Genomic DNA, 19459 nt, shown 5'->3' with positions numbered 1-19459 from the left:
GGAAAGGGATGGAAACAGGTGTGAGGATGTTTATAATGCCGTTATAGCGCTCCATGGTGCGACTGCACCTTGAGTATTGTGTTCAATTCTGGTTTGCCACATCTCAGAAAGATATAGTGGAATTGGAAAAGGGCAGCGAAGGGCGACTAAAATGATAGCGGGGCTGGATGACTTCCCTATGAAGAAAGACTAAGGAGGCTAGGGCTTTTCAGCTTGGAGAAGAGATGGGGCTGAGGGGAGACATGATAGAGGTAATATAAATAATGAGTGGGAGTGGAACAGGTGGAATGTGAAGCGTCTGTTCACGCTTTCCAAAAATACTAGGACTAGGGGGCATGCGATGAAACTACAGTGCAGTAAATTAAAACAAATCTGAGAAAATGTTTCTTCCACCCAACACGTAATTAAACTCTGGAATTCGTTGCCGGAGAACGTGGTGAAGGCGGTTAGCCCGGCAGAGTTTTAAAAAGGGTTGGACGGTTTCCTAAAGGAAAGTCCATAAACCGCTACTAAATGGACTGGGAAAAATCCACAATTCCGGGAATAACATGTTTTTAGAATGTTGTACGTTTGGGAAGCTTGCCCAGGTGCCCTTGGCCTGGATTGGCCGCTGTCGTGGAGAGGATGCTGGGCTCGATTGGACCCTTGGAGGGGCATAACGAACAGAAACGCCTATCTCCATGGGCGTTTATCTCCGAGAACGGGTCCGTGAAGGGGCGGGACCGAATCGTATTTTCGAAAAAACTTGGAGTTTATCTTTTTTTGAGCTGGGCGTTTTTGTTTTTCAGCGATAATGGAAACCGAAAACGCCCAGCTCAAAAACGAATAACTCCAAGACATTTATTCGTGGAGGGGCCAGGATTCGTACTGCACCGGTCCACCTCACATGCCAGGACACCAACCGGGCACCCTAGGGGGCACTTTTACAAAAAAAAAAAAGGTAAAAACAGCTCCCAGGTGCATAGCACCCTTCCCTTGGGTGTTGAGCCCCCAAAATCCCCCTCAAACCCACTGCCCACAAGTCTACACCCTTACTATAGCCCTAAGGGGTGAAGGGGGGGGGCACCTAACGTGGGTACAGTGGGTTTGGGGGGGCGGTTTGGAGGGCTCCCATTTACCAGCACAAGTGTAACAGGTGGGGGGGGGGGATGAGCCTGGGTCCACCTGCCTGAAGTCCACTGCTCCAGTGACCTGCATACTGCTGCCAGGGAGGTGGGTATGACATTTGAGGGTGAAAATAAAAGTTGTGAAACAGCATATTTTGTGGTGGAGGGGGTTCGTGACCACTGGGGCAGTCAGGGGAGGTCACCCCGTTTCCCTCCAGTGGTCATCTGGTCATTTAGGGCACTTTTTGGGGCCTTATTCGTGGAAAAACAGGGTCCAGGAAAAGTGCCCTAATTCTCGCTAAAAACGCATATTTTTTTTTCCACTATCGGCGAAAGGCTACCCATCTCTGATCGGCAGATAACCACGCCCCAGTCCCGCCTTCACCACGCCTTCGACACGCCCCCATCAACGTTGTCCGCATCCCGCGACGGAGTGCAGTTGAAAACGTCCAATTCGGCTTTTGATTATACCGCTTTATTCGTTTTTGGGAGATAAACGTCTATCTCTCGATTTGGGTCACTATATAGGCGTTTTACTCTTTCGATTATAAGCAGGTCTGTCTTTCCCCAGTATGGCATTACTTATGTACTTATGTACCTTGACTGTTTATATACCATGAATGTGCAACCTTTGATTGAGTCAATGGGGAAAAAATTGACAATGTGTGAGGGCGTATCCTATCTCCCTTCTGGGGCGCATAGCACTTTTAACATGATGCTGACCCCCAGCTTTTTGTATATATTCCAAATGTTGCCTTTTATTTGACTGGGGGGCCGAGAAGAATTTGCATCGATGTTACAACCTTTTTATGGATTGGGAAATGGGCCCATGTGTCTTTGCTACGTTGATGACACCAAGGTTGCATGGAGAACTGGGGCTTTTAAACATTGCCAGTGGTATGAGACATATAAATGACTGGTTTAGGGATATGGACTATTTTTCAGTTACTTCTTTGGAAACTGATATCTAAGGTTCATTTAAGTTGTTTACTTCATACCACTGGCAGAGTATTACCTCATGAGTTCAAACAATTGGGGTTGTTTTGTTGCCCTTTGCAGGCAGTCTGGAGGTGGTTCTATTGGCGGCACCAGTTCTCTTTAGCTGTTAAACCCTTTTTGGCAATACAGCACAATCTGTGCGTCCCCCCAGGTGGGACAATAAAACTTTTTTATGATTGGGCAATTAAGGGTCTTAGATTTTTGTTTCAACTACTTACTAAAGATGGCAAGTTGAAACCCTTCTCAGAACTACAACAACAGTTTCAACTTCCAGCAGCAGACCACTTTGCTTATCTACAATTAAAACATTATGTACAATCCCTACCTTGACAACAATTATGCAAGGATGTGCAAGACACCCTCTCCACTGCATTCACTCTGGAATCTCAACAGAGAGTACCGCTCTCCTTTCAGCATCGTTCATTACACCAGGTATTGACTTTGCTCATTTGGCCTCTCTTTGGAGACAAGACCTACATATCAAATTGGCAGCGGATATCGTGCGGTCCTCCATTAAGACTGCTACTTCTAATGTGTTGCACTTGGAGATGCAGTACAGATTTGTGCTTTGCCTTCCCATAGCGCTTTCTGGTTGGGAATTGCTGTTCAGGATTGTTGTCCTAAATGTCTTCAGCAGGGCACTTCCCTTGGGCATATGTTTCGGTTCTTCCCTAAAGTCTTGTCATTTTGGCAACAGTTACTAGGCTGTGTTAAGGGACTGTGGAATAGAACACTAAAATGTGAATCACAATTTTTTTTTTGGACATATGATATAACTTCATATGTGTTTCTGGATTAAATGGGTTCCTTGCCCGATGGTTTTTTTAATGGCCAAAAGAACCATACTCCTCCTCTGTTGTCTTCGGAGCCCTCTTCCTTGTCTCTTGGAAATAACAGATGATTTTACTACTTCAGATGCAGCGGTTTGATATGGAAGACCTTCAGTCACTTAAAGGACTTCGCGTTCAGAGAATTTGGGAGCGATTTTGGTCTTGCTTGACTCCACTGTCTTGTAGTCATGTCCTCAACTTGCCTTTTTGGACTGTTTGGTTCTTTATTTCATACACTGCACATAGGGGTGGGGGGGTGGGGGAAGAGGTTGTTTTGTTGGGGGGGGTAGATTTGTTTGTGAATTATATGTTTCTTAATGAACTATGAAAAGTTTATATCATTGCCTTTGTACTGTACCTGGTTGTTGCTAATAAACATGATTTAAATATAATTCTCAGAATCCACTTTAGGGGTGTAATTCTATAACAGGATGCCTATCTGTAAAGTTCAAGAATTACCTTATTTTAAGCCTGCTTTATAAGGCAACATGGTCAGCTATATGCTTAGTTGTAAAATAGTCTCTTAGGACCAGCCTCAATAGTGCACAAATTGACATGCACAAACTTATGGCCTCACTACAAAGTTGGTACAAATGTGTGCACATGTTCTATGCATGTACCTATATATCTTATAAAATATGCATGTTCATTGGCAATTCCATCTCTGTTCTGCTAAACCTACACCCCCAGAAACACCTACCATGGCATGACAGTAAGTATACACAGTGTGGTAGGCATGCATACTTGTACACATGTGAATGGCCATACAATTGTATAAAAGCTTTTTCATTCTTAAAATTGGCTTTATGCAAAGAAAAATTTATAAAATTGTACTTAAATGTATGTTTACTAGTGTACTCCTTATGTCCTAGTTTGTAGCTCTATTTCTGGATTGGCCACTGTTGGAAGCAGGATACTGGGCTAGATGGTCCATTGGTCTGACCCAGTATGGCTAGTCTTTCGCCTATGTTCTTAGTATTCCCTAGCCGATTTACTTTTTAGGAAATTCATAAAGTGTATGCATTGCGTTCATTGTACGCAAATCTATCTTACACATGTATAGTGTGAGTATAATAGATAATAATGAAAATCGAAATTAGTGGGTACTTCAGGACCAGCTTGAGAAGCTCTGCCTTATTTTAACTCCTACATTATAGTGTCTATTAAGAGTAGGCAAACATTTTTAGCACAGGATCACATCAGTAGTTCTGCCTGCACCAGGTGCTGGGGAAAGGCTTCCAAGAGTAAGGGGCAGGGGGGAATGTGTGTTAAAAAAAAAAATTTCCTCATCATCATGCTAGACCAGTCCAGACAAATGGTTTGTGTCCCCCATACCAGCAGACAGAGAAAACTAAGCACTCAGTGATGTCATCACCACTATATAGAGATGTTCAGCCCTGGAATTAGTCAGTATTTCTTTGCCTCCAGCAGATGGTATGGACTAGTGCTGCAGAATCGTTGAAGAAGGCCTGATTCCATAGAGCAGTCTGCAGGTTATGCCTTTTGTGACTACTCCTTTGCTGAATCTCCTTTGTCTCTGTCTCTCTCTCTCCTGTCCCCCTTCCAGGTTCCTTTAATTTCTGTCTTGGGCATTGAGCAAAAGAAGAGAGAAGAGCTAAGGAGATCAAGGAGGATGGGAGAGAGGAAGTATCTTTGACATCTCCTAGCTCAGCTCTTTTCATTGCTGCAGAGGCCACGGGAAAAGTAGTCTCCATATCCCTGGGGTTTAGGAGAAGTTGGAGCTGGGTTGGTCAAGCTGTGTGAGGCATCCCACACTGTGCCTGCAGGAGAGGAGGCACCAAGGTGATGGCTTGCAATACAAGGATGCGCCGGTGTCATCTCTGAGTGGTTTAGGTGCAGGCCCAGTGACTGACAGCTTTCTGCGCTGATTTTTTTTTTTGTTACATTTGTACCCCCGCGCTTTTCCCACTCATGGCAGGCTCAATGTGGCAGGCAATGGAGGGTTAAGTGACTTGCCCAGAGTCACAAGGAGCTGCCTGTGCCGGGAATCGAACTCAGTTCTCCAGGACCAAAGTCCACCACTCTAACCACTAGGCCACTCCTCCACAGTGCCCTGAGAGGTGGCCTGAGACAGTAGTGCAGAGAATTCACATGACATTTCTGTACTTTGAGCTGCTTGGGCCACAGAGCAGGTGGGGGTTGGGCCACCCCTTGGAGATTGACTGGTTTTTAGCTCTCATGGGTCCTTCAGGCCAGGTGGGTGGTGATACTAGTTACTGCTTGCAGGCATGGTGGCCATTTTGCCCTGGTTTGCTTACGCTGGTCCACAGTTCTCCACTCAGGCTGATGGTCTTGGCGGCAGGAGGTCCCTACCCCAAAGAGACAGCAGGGCGTCCCCTGGATGTTGCCTGCTTTTTCAGGAACTTTTTCAGATTGGTGACATTGTCCAGGGAGCATAGCAGGCTGTCCTTCAGAGGGGGTTCCACTGTATAGTGTTCTTGAGGACTGGTAGGATCTCCTTCCTCCATTGGGCAATCCTGATTTTTTGGTTTCTGTGGATCCTCAGAAGCCCCCCTTGTCCTCCCTGTTGGTTACCGTTGGCTTTAGGGAACTGGTGCATGTGCCAGTCACACCATTTGACCTTTCAGCAGCAAAGCACTTTGGGATACAGCAGGGGGCTCTGTTATCCACCTTGGGGGCACTTTTGTGTCCAGATCGCTCCTGGGACCTGATTCAAACCCAATTCAAGCTGCTTTGCAGAGCTGTAAAAGGTATTAGCTGGGGTTCTTCTTTAGTGGAACAGGTCAATGTGCTTCAAACTGGACCCCAGATGGTGTTGTTTGTGTTCTTTGTGCCCATTGCCTTTAGGAACTTTGGGTTGGAAGTCTGCCCTGATGGTTCCTATAATTGACTAGCCTTCAGGCCCCAGTGTATTGCCTGGTTAGCGGTTGGTCCTTGCTCCCCACAAGAAGCTCCTGCCCTAGGTGGACACCTAGTCTTAGCTATTGGGTGGTCCAATCCTGGGAACTGTTCAGCTCAGGTTACTCAGAGAGAGTGTACCTAGTAGCAATGTTTAAATAAAATGAGGAGAGAAATTTTCATGCCTCTCCCCAACTCCTCTCTTGCAGGTTCAGAAAGCCAAGCAGTGTCTCGTAGTATATAAACGTTGAGAGTGAGTCCCTCACTTTCTTGCCTTCAGTGACGCCCCCTAAGCCTTCCTTTTCCTCCTTGTGGACTACTCCATCTTCTCTATAAATCTATGTTTGTCTTAAATTCTAATGATTAGTAATGTTATTCTCTTAATCTAAATAGTTTGTCTTAGTGTATTGTTTGACTAATTTTGTTGTTCTTGGAAATGCCCAGCTTCTTAGTGATTGTAATCCACACTGAACCATGAGGTATATGGTGGAATATAAATTTATTCTTAATGTTAATCTATTCTACAAAGTGGTTTGTCACTGTACCTGATGGTGGCTACACTGTGTTGTTTTATAAATGCTGCGGCGTTCTCTAATAGTACTGTTTCAGTGTTTCAGATCTGCTTATCAATAGAATACTGGCTACTTCCAGGGCTGCATATCTCTATATATTGATGACAGCATTACTGAGTGCTCAATGGCTGTGTCTATCTGCTGTTGCAGGACACAACCCATTCATCTAGATTGGTCTAGCAAGACTCAAGAAAGGAAATTAGCAGCTAAGCACAAATCTCACATTTCTTAGTTCTTTCTTATGATGAGTTGTTTGAAAATGCTTATTTTCCTCTTTTTTTAAGTTGTCTCAGTCTAGCTTCTGGGTTTGCTGCCATCTATAGACAGTGAAGGTGGCAAATCAGAAGTTGGGCCTGATGAAATAAAAAATATATATCTGCTGCAGAGGGCTGCAAGTGTGGTAGTTAGGAGGAGGCATGCAGTGATCAGTCCTAAGTCTCCAGGAGTATGTGGTAATGTACAATGGCAAACCAGTCCCTCAGGGCACTCTGTTGTATGCTGGAAGCAGCCCCAATCTCCCAACCATATCAGTTGCATAGAAATTCTAAACAGTGACCCATCATGGGTTTATCCCACCTCTCTGCCTCAGGTTTTAAGAGTGAAGAAACAAAAATCTCACTGCTCACCAATTCAGATCTCTCACCAGCCAGCTACACAAATCACAGCTGCAGCTCTGAGATTAAGCTTTGGACACAGAGCATTCATGTTTATAGAGATAGGGAAGGAGAGGTAGACAAGCCTTGAATTCCCAAACTTTTTTTATTCCATCAGTCAGCTTTGTAGTTATTAGCAAAGCTTACACAAGGCTTGGAGGCCTGTGAACAGTTTTTTTTTTTTTGCCCACAGGCTACAGTTGATATACCTGTGGAATATACAGTAAGTTCTCATTGTTAGTTTGTAGACAGATGTACTGTCTTTGAATGGAGAACTTGCATTCTTAAAAGCCTGCATACTGTTCTTTAGGGGCTGTAGAAAATAAGATAATGAGGTGGACAGGAAATCACACACACAATAAAAAATCAGCACTTGCATGGTTTATTCACACCATGCATGATAGAGAGACCTACATTGAGCTGTTGACATTTGTGAAACAAAGAATTTAGAATCCACTGTAACAATTGAGAAGTGGAGAGAACAGGTAGACACAGTACAATAAACAAAGCAAAATAGACTCCCTTAATAAAATTATCAGCTATTATTTGGGAAAGCTTACACTGCAGACCCGCCTAGCATGTCTAACTTCTGAACTGCTGCAGACGTTACGACATATTGAATTCTATTACACTTTCTCTTTTTCCACTCCTTTGCTGTTACTTGCCTCTCTTTACTTCATTGATTTTGATTGTTAGCTACATTGATGTATGTTTTTTGCAGACTGATGTAAGCCACATTGAGCCTGCCCATGGGTGGGAAAATGTGGGATATAAATGCTATAAATAAATAAATAACTGGAAGCAGTAATATAACACTATTAACAGATGGAGAGGAAAAAGAAGCTCCAGGTTACATATAACCTTCATAGCTGAAACTTTCATAATAGGCACAAAAAACCTTCCTAAACAACCATCTATATAATGCAAAAGTCATTAGAGTCCACAATCCAGTCACAAAAATAGTAATTACACTTATTTTTCAAAACTCTAAACAAGTTGCAATCCAGTGTTGAGCCATCATCATCTCCCGTACTGTAGTAAGCCAGGTCCCAAGCCAACAACCAGTGGTGGCCAGTGTTTCGCTATGCTGCTTCATGGTTGTACTATCTGGAATTCCTAACAGCTCACTCTTACTGCTTTTACTTGGCAAGTAGCAAGAGTGTGCTGTTCTCAAATTTACTGTCCAGTGCTTTCACTACAGTCTGAGTAAGATCTGCTACCAACTCAGTGGTCTCCACCATCTTTGGAGTGCAGGCCTTTGATTTGTCTTTGTCTTTACACAGCTGCTAAGAAGCCATAGCATCCTCGATTTTAGTTACAAACTTTTCCATACATTAAGGACAGTGAATCAAGTGGGTCGAAATAAAGCAATGACCTTATAAATTAATAGGATGGTTATAAACCTGAGTGGGGTTTCAGAGTTGCAAAAGCACAGCAGCAACTCATCCTGCTCTGGTCAATGGATTACAGGACTCCTCAGTGTCAACGGAACCTGGGATGGTGAGCCCAGCAGACAAGTCCTCTGGGGAGGCGCAGAGCAGAGGCGAACCAGGCACTGAATACAAACAAGATACCAGACATGGCAAATAGACAGAGCACACTCAAGACAAGGTGAAACCAGAGCCTGGCTAAGGTTAAAACCAGGAACGGAACAACAAAAGCAGGAACAAAGGAAGGACACTCATATGGGCCGCAAGGCTGAACTGGAACCCACCTATAACAAAGTCCAAACATACTGGCCGCAAGGCCAAACTGGAACCCACTCATACCAACAGGAAGGGAAAAGAAACAGAACGGAATCTCTTGAGCAAGTACTGCTCAAGCAATTCACACACACTGCACTAAACAGAGCCACAAACAAGGGGTCAAAAGACCCTACACACAGGCACAAAGAAACTGAAAGGGAAAGGACAACCCCACTTAGACTCACATGGTAGAAACCACAAGTAAAAGATAAGAAAACCACACAGGGAGGCAGCACAGGGCTGTGCTTAGAACCACAGCTATACACGAATAGTCCTAACTAAGTCAAACAGACATCACACAGAGAGGTAGCTCAGGGCTGAGCTAGTAGTCCCAGCTAAACGGGCTGTCCACTCGTGCCACACAGAGAGGCAGATCAAGGCTGAGCTAGTAGTCCCAGCTAAACGGAAGAGCTGTCCACTCGTGCCACACAGAGAGGCAGATCAAGGCTGAGCTAGTAGTCCCAGCTAAACGGAAGAGCTGTCCACTCGTGCCACACAGAGAGGCAGATCAAGGCTGAGCTAGTAGTCCCAGCTAAACGGAAGAGCTGTCCACTCGTGCCACACAGAGAAGGCAGATCAAGGCTGAGCTAGTAGTCACAGCTAAACAGAACAGCCACCCACTCAAACACAAACACAAACAGAACCAAACAGAGAGGACGCTCAGGGCTGTGCTAAACCCACAGATGTAAACTGAAGAACAGCCTACTCGTGCCACACAGAGAGGCCGCTCAGGGCTGCGCTAATAGTCACAGCTAAACGGAAGAGCAATCCACTCACTCAAAACAGAAACCTCACAGAGAGGACTCAGAAATCACACAGGGAAAACTCAAGACAAGGCCACACAGCCATAGTAAAGGAACACTCATGGCTGTGCCACACAGCACTCAAGGGAAAAAGGAAGCCATTCATAGGAACACTCTAAGCTGTACCATACAGCACTCAAGGGAAAAGGGAAGCCACTCATAGGAATACACAAGGCTGTGCCACACGGCACTCAAGGGTAAAGGGAAGCCACAAGGCTGGCCACACAGCATTCAAAGGTAAAGGGAAGCCACTTATAAGAATACGCAAGGCTGGCCACACAGCACTCAAGGGTAAAGGGAATCCACTCATAAGAATACACACGGCTAGCCACAAAGCACTCAAGGGTAAAGGGAAGCCATTTATAAGAATACGCAAGGCTGGCCACACAGCATTCAAGGGTAAAGGGAATCCAGTCATAAGAATACACAAGGCTAGCCACACAACTCTCAAGGGTAAAGGGAAGCCACTTATAGAAATACATAAGGCTGTGCCACAGAGTCAAATAACAGACACTAGAGACAAAGGGAAAAGCAAGCAAGCAGGGAAAGCTCCCTTTACATACACAAATCAGATACGGACCAATGCTCACAAGAATCAGGAGACAAACAGTTAAAGCAGGCTAAAGGGAAGGGTTGCTTCTAATCAGAAAGAAGCAGGGCTTACACTGCAGTCAAAGGTTTAAAGCAAAGGGGAAAACAAACAATGTTCTTACTAGAACTCAGCCAGCACCCACAGCCAGGTAGGGAAAGGGAAGGCAGGCAAAGACAGAGCACACACAGCTGCACGGAAGTAAAGTAATCAAGGAAAGCAGCTGGGCTGGCAACAACCGGCTCTCTGAACAGTGAAAGGTACCAAGGGAAACCACACAAGGAAACAGAACAGGCTTGTGTTGGAGAGCCTAGATAAAAAGGAAGTGATCCATTCAGGTTCAAACCAGAACCACACACACGCAGGGAAACAGAAGAGGGCTTTGCTTGAGAGCAAACCTAACAGGAAAGTAATCCATACAGATTAAAACCACACACACAGGGCTCAGGAGAGGGAGAAACTGCAATGCTAACAGTGAAGAAAAAAAAGTGCTGCAGTTTGAGTGCCAGCTCCTCGACACACCGGTTGAGAACTGCTGCTCTAAAATTATGTTATGATAAACCCTAAAACAGCAACTTTAAATGCTAAATTAAACTGTACTCTATAAAGGCTTTATATGAAGCTCTAGCAGAGACTTTAAATGCTAAACTGTTCTCTAAATTGCCTTTGCTAAATATGCAGAGTAAGTTAAAATTAACTGAAATTACCTAGCTAACCCTAAGCCTATTTTTCCCAAGTTTGAATGCAGTTTCCCAGCGGGTAATTTACTCATCAGTGAAATTTTCTTCCATTCAGCAAGTCCTCTTTCAGCACCTAATCTGGACCTGTGCATATTGCTTCTGGGGTCCATTCTACTCCAAAATCCAAGTTGTTTAGCCTGGGGCAGTGAGATTTCAATTGCTTATGTGGTGCTGTGAAGAGATACTACAGGAGTCTGTGGTGGAGAGGCTATGTAACGGCTAATAAGTCTTACATACTTTTCTCCCTCTTGCATAATAACTTGCTATCAAAAGCTATACTACTGCCTAGAAGCAGACTTGCGCTAGTATCTTATAAAAGTAGTTCTAAACGGAACTGCCATTATAGCATTGGCATTCAGTGTGCATCATCCCAGCACCACTTCTGGAATTTAGCCCCCACTATTTATCAGCAACCATGCCACATAATAGTATTTAGAGTGCATTGGTCCAGTCTAGTATTATTAGAAAGCACTCTATTCTGCTGCATATCACTCAGACTGTACTAAAAGGCATGGTTGCTGATAAGTAGTGGGGGCTAAATTCCAGAAGTGGCGCTGGGATGATGCACACTGAATGCCAATACCTTAATGGCAGTTCCGTTTAGAACTACTTTTATAAGATACTAGCGCAAGTCTGCTTCTAGGCACCTGACATTAGGTGCAGGCAGTTACACCAGCTCAAAGGCTGGTGTAAGTAATCACGCCTAACTGTAGGCACTTAAGCCCCTATTCTTTAAACTGCATGCCTAACTGCCTCACATGCTCATGCCTCTCCCACGTCCACACCCCCTTTGAAGTTGTGTGCTCTGAAACTTGAGTACACAACTTATAGAATAACAATTAAGGACAGTTACATGCAATTAAGGCCAATTATACCAAATAATTTGCTATTAATTCCAATTAACAGCCAATTATTAAATTAAGTTGCATTCACAACTGACCTTATTTTATAAATTGTGTGCGCAACTTTGTGCTAAGTTTGGACACCCAACTTTGTAGAATTAGGGGTAGATGTGTAATGTTTTCTTAGGGACTGTCACATAAGTCATTTGTTTATTTATTTATTGAAAACCCACCCTTTAGGAGTACACTCAAAACAGCTTCTTATAATTGACAAGGACAGGAAGTTCATTGAAATGTTGTTGCTTTCACTCTGCTGGTGACACTATACTCATTCTTGCCTATTCTGATATGAGATAAATGAAAACACTTAAGGACTCATTTTCAAAACAAAAAATAGTCCAAAAAAAACCTTGAATTTTTCTTGCTATTTTCAAACAATATATCTATTTGCGTGTTTTATTGTCCACCTGGAATGTTGGCCACTGATTGTTTGCCAGTAATAGAGTGTGTATCTAATGTATCTTTAAATGTGTTGAATACTATCATTCTGGGAGATTTTAATTTACAGATCTTAAATCCCTATCAAGGAGTAAGTAGAATTAATGGCTGTTATGAGTGTAAAGAAAATTATTCATAATGAAACTTGTATTAAGGGATATATTTATGATCTTATTTTTCTGGGGGGATGGAGATTAGGTCAGGATCTTTGTCCTTAAATATTATATCACTTCCTCAGACAGATGATATTGAATTGATGTTATAGTTACCAGCTCGGTCTTGTTTACATTTCAGGTGTTTCCTCTTATGGTATGGTGGGGAGAAGACCAGTTGATGATAAAATCCATTGACTTCATCACCTCACCTTCTTTCCTACCCTCTTCCTCCTTCTTGGCTTTTAATCTCCATCTCTTTCTTCCCTCCATTTTGCCTTCCCCATTCCACCTAAATACCTCTCGCCTTCGACGCTTTCGTGGCCACACCTCTCCTACTCTCCGCCGCTCTCTCTTACTCTGTCGGTGACATCAATCCCAATCCTGGCCCTCCTCACCAACTATTATCCCAACTCTACAGATCTCACCGCGACCTTTCTAACCTCATCTCTCTTCCTCTACTCCCCTCCTCTTCTCTGCCCTTCTCTTGCGCCCTATGGAATGCCCGCTCTATCTGTAACAATCTCCCCTATATCCAGGACCTCTTTATCTCGCGTCACCTCCATCTGCTCGCCATAACAGAAACCTGGCTCTGCCCTGATGACTCTGCTTCAGTCGCAGCCCTCTGCCATGGCGGTTATCTTTTTTCACATACTACTCGCCCTGCTGGTCGTGGGGGCGGTGTTGGACTACTTCTCTCTCCCTCCTCCAGATTTCAGCACCTTCTTCCACCTCAATCTCACTGTTTTTCCTCCTTTGAAGTCCACCCTATCCGCCTTTTCTCTCCTCTGCCTCTTCGAATAGCGGTCATTTATCGTCCCCCTGATAAGTCCCTTTCATCCTTTCTCAGTGACTTTGATACCTAGCTTGCCTTCTTCCATGATCCTTCCTCCCCCTCTTTCATCCTTGGTGACTTTAATATTCCTGCTAATGATCCTTCCAACTCTTATATTTCCAAGTTACTCGCTTTAACATCCTCCTTTAATCTCCAACTATGCTCCACCTCCCCCACTCATCAAAATGGTCACTGTCTTGATCTCATCTTCTCCTCCAACTGTTCACCCTCTAGTTTCCTTGCCTCTGATCTTCCCCTCTCTGATCACCATCTTATAACTTTCACACTTAAATCTCCTCCCTCCCAGTCCCGTCCTATCTTATCTAATTTATCTAGGAATCTTCACGATATTGACCCTTCATCTCTATCCTCCCATGTTTCAAACCTCCTTTCTGCTGTGGCACCATCCACGTCTGTCAACGAGGCTGTTTCTTCTTACAACAATACTCTATCCTCTGCCTTAGACACTCTTGCACCTTTGATGACCCGCCCTATAAGGCGTACAAAACCCCAACCTTGGCTGACTTCTAATATCCGCTACCTACGTTCCTGTACCCGCTCTGCCGAATGCCTCTGGCGGAAATCTCGGGCCCTTGCTGATATCTTACACTTTAAGTTCATGCTGACCCCCTTCCAATCTGCTCTTTTACACGCCAAACAGGATTATTATATCCAACTGACCAACTCTCTTGGCTCTAACCCTCGACTTCTCTTCACCACATTGAACTCTCTCTTCAAGGTGCACCCTCCCCCAACTCCCCCTTCATTATCTCCTCAAACCCTTGCTGAATTCTTTCACGACAAGGTTCAAAAGATAAACCTTGAATTTTCTACCTCGCCACCTCTCCCTCCACTAGTCCATTCCCCTCTCTTGCCTTCCCCTCATTCCTTTTCCTCCTTTCCTGAAGTTACTAAAGAGGAAACTACACTTCTCCTTTCTTCTTCAAAATGTACCACCTGCTCCTCTGATCCCATTCCCACCCACCTTCTTAATGCCATCTCACCTGCTCTTATTCCTTTTATCTGTCACATTCTCAACCTCTCACTTTCAACTGCAACTGTCCCTACTGCCTTTAAACATGCTGTGGTCACACCTCTCCTTAAGAAGCCTTCACTCGACCCTACTTGTCCCTCTAATTACCGACCCATCTCCCTCCTCCCTTTCCTCTCCAAATTACTTGAGCGTGCTGTTCACCGCCACTGTCTTGATTTTCTCTCCTTACATGCTATTCTTGACCCACTACAATCTGGTTTTCGCCCTCTCCATTCAACCGAAACTGCACTTACTAAAGTCTCCAATGACCTATTACTGGCTAAATCCAGAGGTCTCTATTCCATCCTCATTCTTCTTGATCTTTCCGCTGCTTTTGACACTGTCGATCACAGCATACTCCTCGATACCCTGTCCTCACTTGGATTCCAGGGCTCTGTCCTTTCCTGGTTCTCTTCCTACCTCTCCCTCCGCACCTTCAGTGTTCACTCTGGTGGATTCTCTTCTACTTCTATTCCTCTGCCTGTCAGCGTACCTCAGGGTTCTGTTCTTGGTTCCCTCCTCTTTTCTATCTACACTTCTTCCCTTGGTTCATTAATCTCATCCCATGGCTTTTCCTACCATCTCTATGCTGATGACTCCCAAATCTACCTTTCTACCCCTGATATCTCACCTTGCATCCAAACCAAAGTTTCAGCGTACTTGTCTGACATTGCTGTCTGGATGTTTCAACGCCACCTGAAATTAAACATGACCAAAACCGAGCTTCTCATTTTTCTCCCCAAACCCACCTCCCCTCTCCCCCCGTTTTCTATTTCTGTTGATGGCTCTCTCATTCTCCCTGTCTCCTCAGCTCGAAACCTTGGGGTCATCTTTGACTCTTCTCTCTCCTTCTCTGCTCATATCCAGCAGACCGCCAAGACCTGTCATTTCTTTCTTTACAAAATCCGTAAAATCCGCCCCTTTCTTTCCGAGCACTCTACCAAAACCCTCATCCACACCCTTGTCACCTCTCGTTTAGACTACTGCAATCTGCTTCTTGCTGGCCGCCCACTTAGTCACTTCTCCCCTCTCCAATCGGTTCAAAACTCTGCTGCCCGTCTCGTCTTCCCCTAGGGAAGCTTTACTCATACTACCCCTCTCCTCGCTTCACTGGCTCCCTATCCGTTTTCGTATCCTGTTCAAACTTCTTCTACTAACTTATAAATGTACTCGCTCTGCTGCTCCCCAGTATCTCTCCACACTCGTCCTTCCCTACACCCCTTCCCGTGCACTCTGTTCCATGGATAAATCCTTCTTATCTGTTCCCTTCTCCACTACTGCCAACTCCAGACTTCGCGCCTTCTGTTTCGCTGCACCCTATGCCTGGAATAAACTTCCTGAGCCCCTACGTCTTGCCCCATCCTTGGCCATCTTTAAATATAGACTGAAAGCCCACCTCTTTAACATTGCTTTTGACTCGTAACCACTTGTAACCACTCGCCTCCACCTACCCTCCTCTCCTCCTTCCTGTACACATTAATTGATTTGATTTGCTTACTTTATTTTTTGTCTATTAGATTGTAAGCTCTTTGAGCAGGGACTGTCTTTCTTCTATGTTTGTGCAGCGCTGCGTATGCCTTGTAGCACTATAGAAATGCTAAATAGTAGTAGTACCACTACCGCGCGAGGTGGCTCTGATCTGCCACTGGGCAGAGATTCATCTCTCTCTCTTTTGATGGTGGCTCATATAGCGGGGTCACAGAATGTGCAAGCGGACTTTCTCAGTCACCACCAGTTGGAGCCGGGGGAGTGGACACTGTCCCCTCTGGCCTTCGATCGGATAACTGCCCATTGGGGGATGCCAGTGATGACTTAATGGCCACCACATTCAATGCGAAGGTTCCCCATTTCTTCAGCAGAGGAAGAGAGCTGGGCTCAGAAGGCATCGATGCTCTTTTTCAACCTTGGCCCAGGGGTCTGCTCTATGCATTTCCCCCGTGGCCAATGGTGGGCAGGTTACTGACTTGTATTGCCAGTCATCCCGGTCAAGTGATTCTGGTGGCCCCAGATTAGCCCAGACTTCCCTGGTATGCAGATAGGATCAGGCACCTGTTCGATCGTCCTCTCCGGCTACCGGCACAGGACGGTCTGCTGCTGCAGGGACAAGTCATGATGGAGGATCCCTCCCCCTTTGGTCTTACGGTCTGGCCCTTGAAAGGGCGAAGTTGAGAAGGAAAGGGTATCCGGACGCGGTTATCGCTATGATACTGCAGACTCGGAAAAGATCCACCTCAATAGCTTATGCTAGGGTGTGGTGTACCTTCGATTTGTGGTGTGCGAATTCCAAATTGTCAGTAGCTTCGGCTTCAGTATCGGTTATCCTCGCGTTTCTTCAGGAGGGTGTACAAAAATCTCTCTCGTTGAATTCTCTTAAGGTGCAGGTGGCAGCTCTGGCATGCTTTAGAGGCCGGCTTCAGGGGGCATCCATCGCCTCCCACCTAGATGTGGTTCGTTTCTTGAGGTGCGTAAATTGGTTGCGTCCTTACATACCAGTTCTGCCATCCTGGAACCTTAATCTAGTTCTCAAAGCACTTCAGCATCCTCCTTTCGAACCCTTATCAGGGATTACGGTTAAGGATTACGTTTCGCCTTGAAGGCGATTTTCCTAGTTGCCATTACTTCGGCTTGGAGAATTTCAGAGTTGCAGGCTCTTTCTTGCAGAGACCCCTTCCTGCGTTTTACAGAGGCGGGGGTATCGATTAGGACAGTTCCTTCGTTTTTCCCAAGGTGGTTTCTCATTTCCACTTGTGGCAGTCCCTGCATTTGCCAGCTTTTCGCTGGGAAGATTACCCCGAGCAATTCCGGGCTCTTTGCTGTCTCGACGTGAGACGGGCTCTTCTTAGGTATTTGAAGGTGACAAATGAATTTCGCCTTTCTGACCATCTCTTCATCTTTTTTGGAGGCAGTAAGAAGGATTGTATGGCTTCCAAGGCCACCATCGCCCATTGGGTGTGAGAGGCCATCACTTCGGCATATGTGGCATTGGGCAAGCAAGCCCCTGCGCAAGTTCATGCTCATTCTATGCAAGCTCAGGCTTCCTTCTATGCAGAGTCCTGGTGGTTTCTCTGGAAGATATTTGCAGAGCCGCTACATGGGCTTCGGTTCATACGTTCACTTGTCATTATTGAGTGGATGTGGCAGCTCGGCAAAATGCGGTGCCAGCTTGGGGGTGTCCCGCCCTACTTGAGGACTACTTGGGTACATCCCACAAGTCTTTGGATTGATCTATGGGATGCTATGAAGGAAAAATTAATTCTTACCTGATAATTTTCTTTCCATTAGTCCCAACAGATCAATCCAGAGGCCCCCTCCTGGATTTACTGTTTTCGGTTTTGTTTCAGTTGGTTAGTTTTATCGGGTTCAGTGTTCTGAATGTTCCTTTGTTTTATTAAATAATACAATAAATAAATATAGAAGTGGTGGAAGTATTTTGGGCATTTGGTCTGACAATGTCAGTAGAGTTTTCTACTGTTTCCGTTCCACTGCTTTGATATTGTTCATACTGAGGTTTACTTGGCTGCACAGGTCCACATATAGCAAACCTCGGAGGTTCTCTCTATCTCCACCTGCTGGTAGAGGGACACAACCCACAAGTCTCTGGATTGATCTGTTGGGACTAATTGAAAGAAAATTATCAGGTGAGAATTAATTTTTCCATGTTCTGGCATACAATCAGGTGTAGATATAACCATCTGTAGGACTAGTATAAGTGTGTGTGCCTTAAATGTAAGCATGTTTTCAGCCACTTGCACTAGTGTAATATAAAAAATAAGTAGGTTTGAAGTAGGTCCCCTGTTATAGAATTACCCCATACATGGTTTGTTCCTTTTTTTTTTTTTTGACAGTAAGGCATCGAAAGGTCTTTTCGGGAAACCCAGCATTATGTTTAGTGCTTTTTAATAGATTTTTGTCACCTATTGATAGTGTTGGCTAGGCTAGATGTGTTTTATCAGATTTTATGCTGAAAATATTCAGTTTTTACTATTACTACTACTTATTTCTATATAATGACTAGAACATATGTTGCTCTGTACTCTAAACACCCTTGCATTTTGAAAGATTCTATAGAAGAAAAGTTAGTTACTTGAACATGTCAAGCGTATAGAGGAATGGATGTCTGGAAATAGACTATCCATAAATCTTAGCAAAATGAAAGTAATGATTTGTAGTAGGCCACAATTCATAATTTGCCAGGAACAAGTGGAAATTGGTGAGACTTCTGCCTTTGCTTATGTAGATACGGAGCCCGGGTATTATCATGTACTCTTCACAGTCAATGAAGCCTTGGATTAGGGAGGTTATAAAATATTTTTCTTTAGGCTCCTGTATCCTCCTCTCATGTATCTGCACCCTCTCCCCTGCCATATCCCGTGATCATACCACAAAATTCCAAGGAAAAGTAAAAAGTATATATGTGTATATGTCCTGCAGAGAGGAGAAGATAGAGAATAATAGAACAAAAGGTGTCAGGTTGGTGGCCTGCTACTACACTGTGCTAAAATGATTTATGAAAATTTTTTCATTGTAAGTTGTCATCATAATGTCTTGTCTCTAACTTAACTGTTTATTTTTAAGCAAAAACTATTATCAAGGCAAGAGGAACTTAAAGACGTGCAAGAGTTCTACTTGAACAGGCAAGAAGAGATGCAGCACTGAAGGCAGTAAATAACAAGCGAATGTGATGCCACCATCCCGAAATAACAGCTGACTGATTGTAAGGACTGACTGGTATTGCTTTTATAATAATAATTATTTTTTAAAAAGTCAAATGCAGTCAAAGTTCACATATTATTTTTTTCTAAGTTGATCAACTATAAAGTGTCCTTCCATTAAATGATCAACCTTTTGTCGTTAAAAAAAAAAAGCAAAATATCTAACCCTTTGCTTCTTGAATTATTTTTCCTTTCAAAGACCTCCCTACAGGCAGCAGGATTGGTGGATTTGCTCATCTCAGCTCCTAGAGTGGTTTATAAGCAAAGCATTGATCAGACCATGGCTGCCAGGGATTTTAAATAAACCTTTTAGGCAGTTCCTGGGCCCCTTCTTGTTTTTTTTAGTTTTATGTTGTCATAATTAGAAGGACACTAACGTTCTTGAGTTTTTAATTAGCTTAATCATGTTAGTTTTCACACAAGAATTTGCATCTCTTGCAACTATATCTTTGAACAGCTGTTTTAGAAAA

General features: G+C 44.2%; 1 protein-coding gene across 1 annotated transcript in view; it reads left to right on the top strand.

Moving 5' to 3' along the window:
- Positions 1-19459, top strand: part of EHBP1 (EH domain binding protein 1) — a 763964-nt gene that overhangs the window by 425135 nt on the left and 319370 nt on the right. The window contains 2 exon segments of the mRNA XM_030196160.1: positions 18853-18883; positions 18886-18955. Of these exon segments, the coding sequence (XP_030052020.1) occupies positions 18853-18883; positions 18886-18955 (101 nt within the window).

The sequence above is a fragment of the Microcaecilia unicolor genome, chromosome 3 (genome assembly GCF_901765095.1).
Source record: "Microcaecilia unicolor chromosome 3, aMicUni1.1, whole genome shotgun sequence".
In the NCBI taxonomy this organism is placed as follows: Eukaryota; Metazoa; Chordata; class Amphibia; order Gymnophiona; family Siphonopidae; genus Microcaecilia; species Microcaecilia unicolor.
Note: the sequence above shows the minus strand (reverse complement) of the source record. Positions and strands in the feature narration are given on the sequence as shown.